General features: G+C 69.5%; 1 protein-coding gene across 1 annotated transcript; it reads right to left on the bottom strand.

The window, feature by feature from the left end:
• Positions 1–6: 6 nt before the first annotated feature.
• Positions 7–1,481, bottom strand: LOC102386606 (scuwaprin-a-like). Its single transcript, XM_006030478.2, has 3 exons — positions 1,385–1,481; positions 582–721; positions 7–143 (listed from the first exon to the last, which is right to left on the bottom strand). The coding sequence occupies exons 1-3, from the start codon at positions 1,467–1,469 to the stop codon at positions 72–74; spliced, it is 297 nt and encodes a 98-aa protein (XP_006030540.1). The 5' UTR covers positions 1,470–1,481; the 3' UTR covers positions 7–71.
• Positions 1,482–1,513: the final 32 nt, after the last annotated feature.

A 1,513-nucleotide genomic window follows, 5' to 3' on the forward strand; every position in this document is an offset into this window, starting at 1 on the left:
GGGACAAGCCGATGGTGGAAGGTCTCCTTGTCCCGCAGCAGAGCCTGGACACTCGGGCTTCGGGGTCGGCATCACGACAGGCGGGAGGTGGCAGTGCTGTCGCGTGCGGGCTCCAGGCTAGGGCTGAGATGCAAACCTGATCCCTGCAGAGGGGAGGTGGGTCAGGGGTTTCCAGGGCTCAGGAGCCCCCTCAAGCCCTGCCCCACCAGGTGCCCTCATGCCCCCTGTGCCCGTGGCTGCGATGCGAGGGCCTCATTCCTCAGGGCAGGAGCAGCACCACTCGCCCAGGGGCATCCCAGCCCGAGGCAGCCCAAGATCGCTGCCAGAGGCAGAGCAGCTCAGCTGGGCACAGGGACCCCCAGCCTGCGTCCCCCATCTCCAGCCTCTGCCCTGGGCCAGGCCGGGGGCTGCTGGGCTCCAGCATCGCTCCGGGCATCTCTCACTCAGGCCCTGGCTCTTGGCCATTCAGCTCCTTCCTCCCGCCCGCAGGGAGCCCATGCGCCTGGCCGGCCGGCCGTCACTGCGCTGGGGCAGGACCCGGGGCTCCCTCTGCAACCCCGTAGCGCGGAGCTGCTCCTCACCTTTAAAGGCAGCATGCATTCATTGCCACAGCCGTTGCTGCAGCACTTCCGTGCTCCACGGCAATCGTAGTCAGTGTTGCATCCGTGAAGGCACTTGCCTGGGACGAATGGTGATAATGGGGGGCAGCGTCCGGGCTTCCCTGGAACAGGAGATGTCTCTGAGCCCCTGGCGACCCCGGCACTGCCCTAGCTCAAGGGGTCAAGCTGCGACGTGGAGGCCACAAGTGGCACCGACGGCTCCTGTGCACGGTGTGGGGCAGAGTGGAGCGGGGACGGCAGCGCCGTGGCAGCTGGACACCACGGGGCAACGTCTCGGCTCCTTTGGAGCAGGATGTCAGTGGCACGGAGATGCCCGGGGTGGGGCTGGGGGCTGCGCACTGAGCCCTGCCCATCTGAATCGCTGGGCGCAGACCTCGGGGCGTCCAAACCCATTGCTCCTGCTCTCTGTGCCCAGAGCTTTGCCAACCCAGAGATCCTGGGCGGCTCCCGCGGGCGGTGGGACGGGGACAGCTCTGGGCGTTGGCATCAGTCCCGCGCTGGGCACGGGCAGCTCGGGGCTCCAGGGAGCGGAGCGAGCCCTCGACAGACCCGGCGTACAGGACCGAGGGCTGCGCCATGGGCCGTGCTGGGGCACTGGGGTCCCTGCGGGAGCAGCAGGGACACAGCCCTGCCCTGGGCAGCCCGGGGACCCCCGGCGGGTGGTGGGGACTGGCAGGGAGGGGTGCCGCGTGGGGTGCCTCATGGGCTGGGAGGGGGCCTTGCCCAGAGGGGTGGGGAGGACCGAACGGGCACAGAGCACTAACCCCAACGGGCCATCCCAGATGCAGGCTGGAGCTGGGCACAGAGGACCAGGAGCCCTGCCAGCAGGAGGAGGCCGCCCGACTTCATGGTGCCGCCGTGCTGCAGTGCCGAGCACCGGGGCGGCCGGGGTA

This window comes from Alligator sinensis, unplaced genomic scaffold (genome assembly GCF_000455745.1).
Source record: "Alligator sinensis unplaced genomic scaffold, ASM45574v1 scaffold1032_1, whole genome shotgun sequence".
NCBI classification, from domain to species: domain Eukaryota; kingdom Metazoa; phylum Chordata; order Crocodylia; family Alligatoridae; genus Alligator; species Alligator sinensis.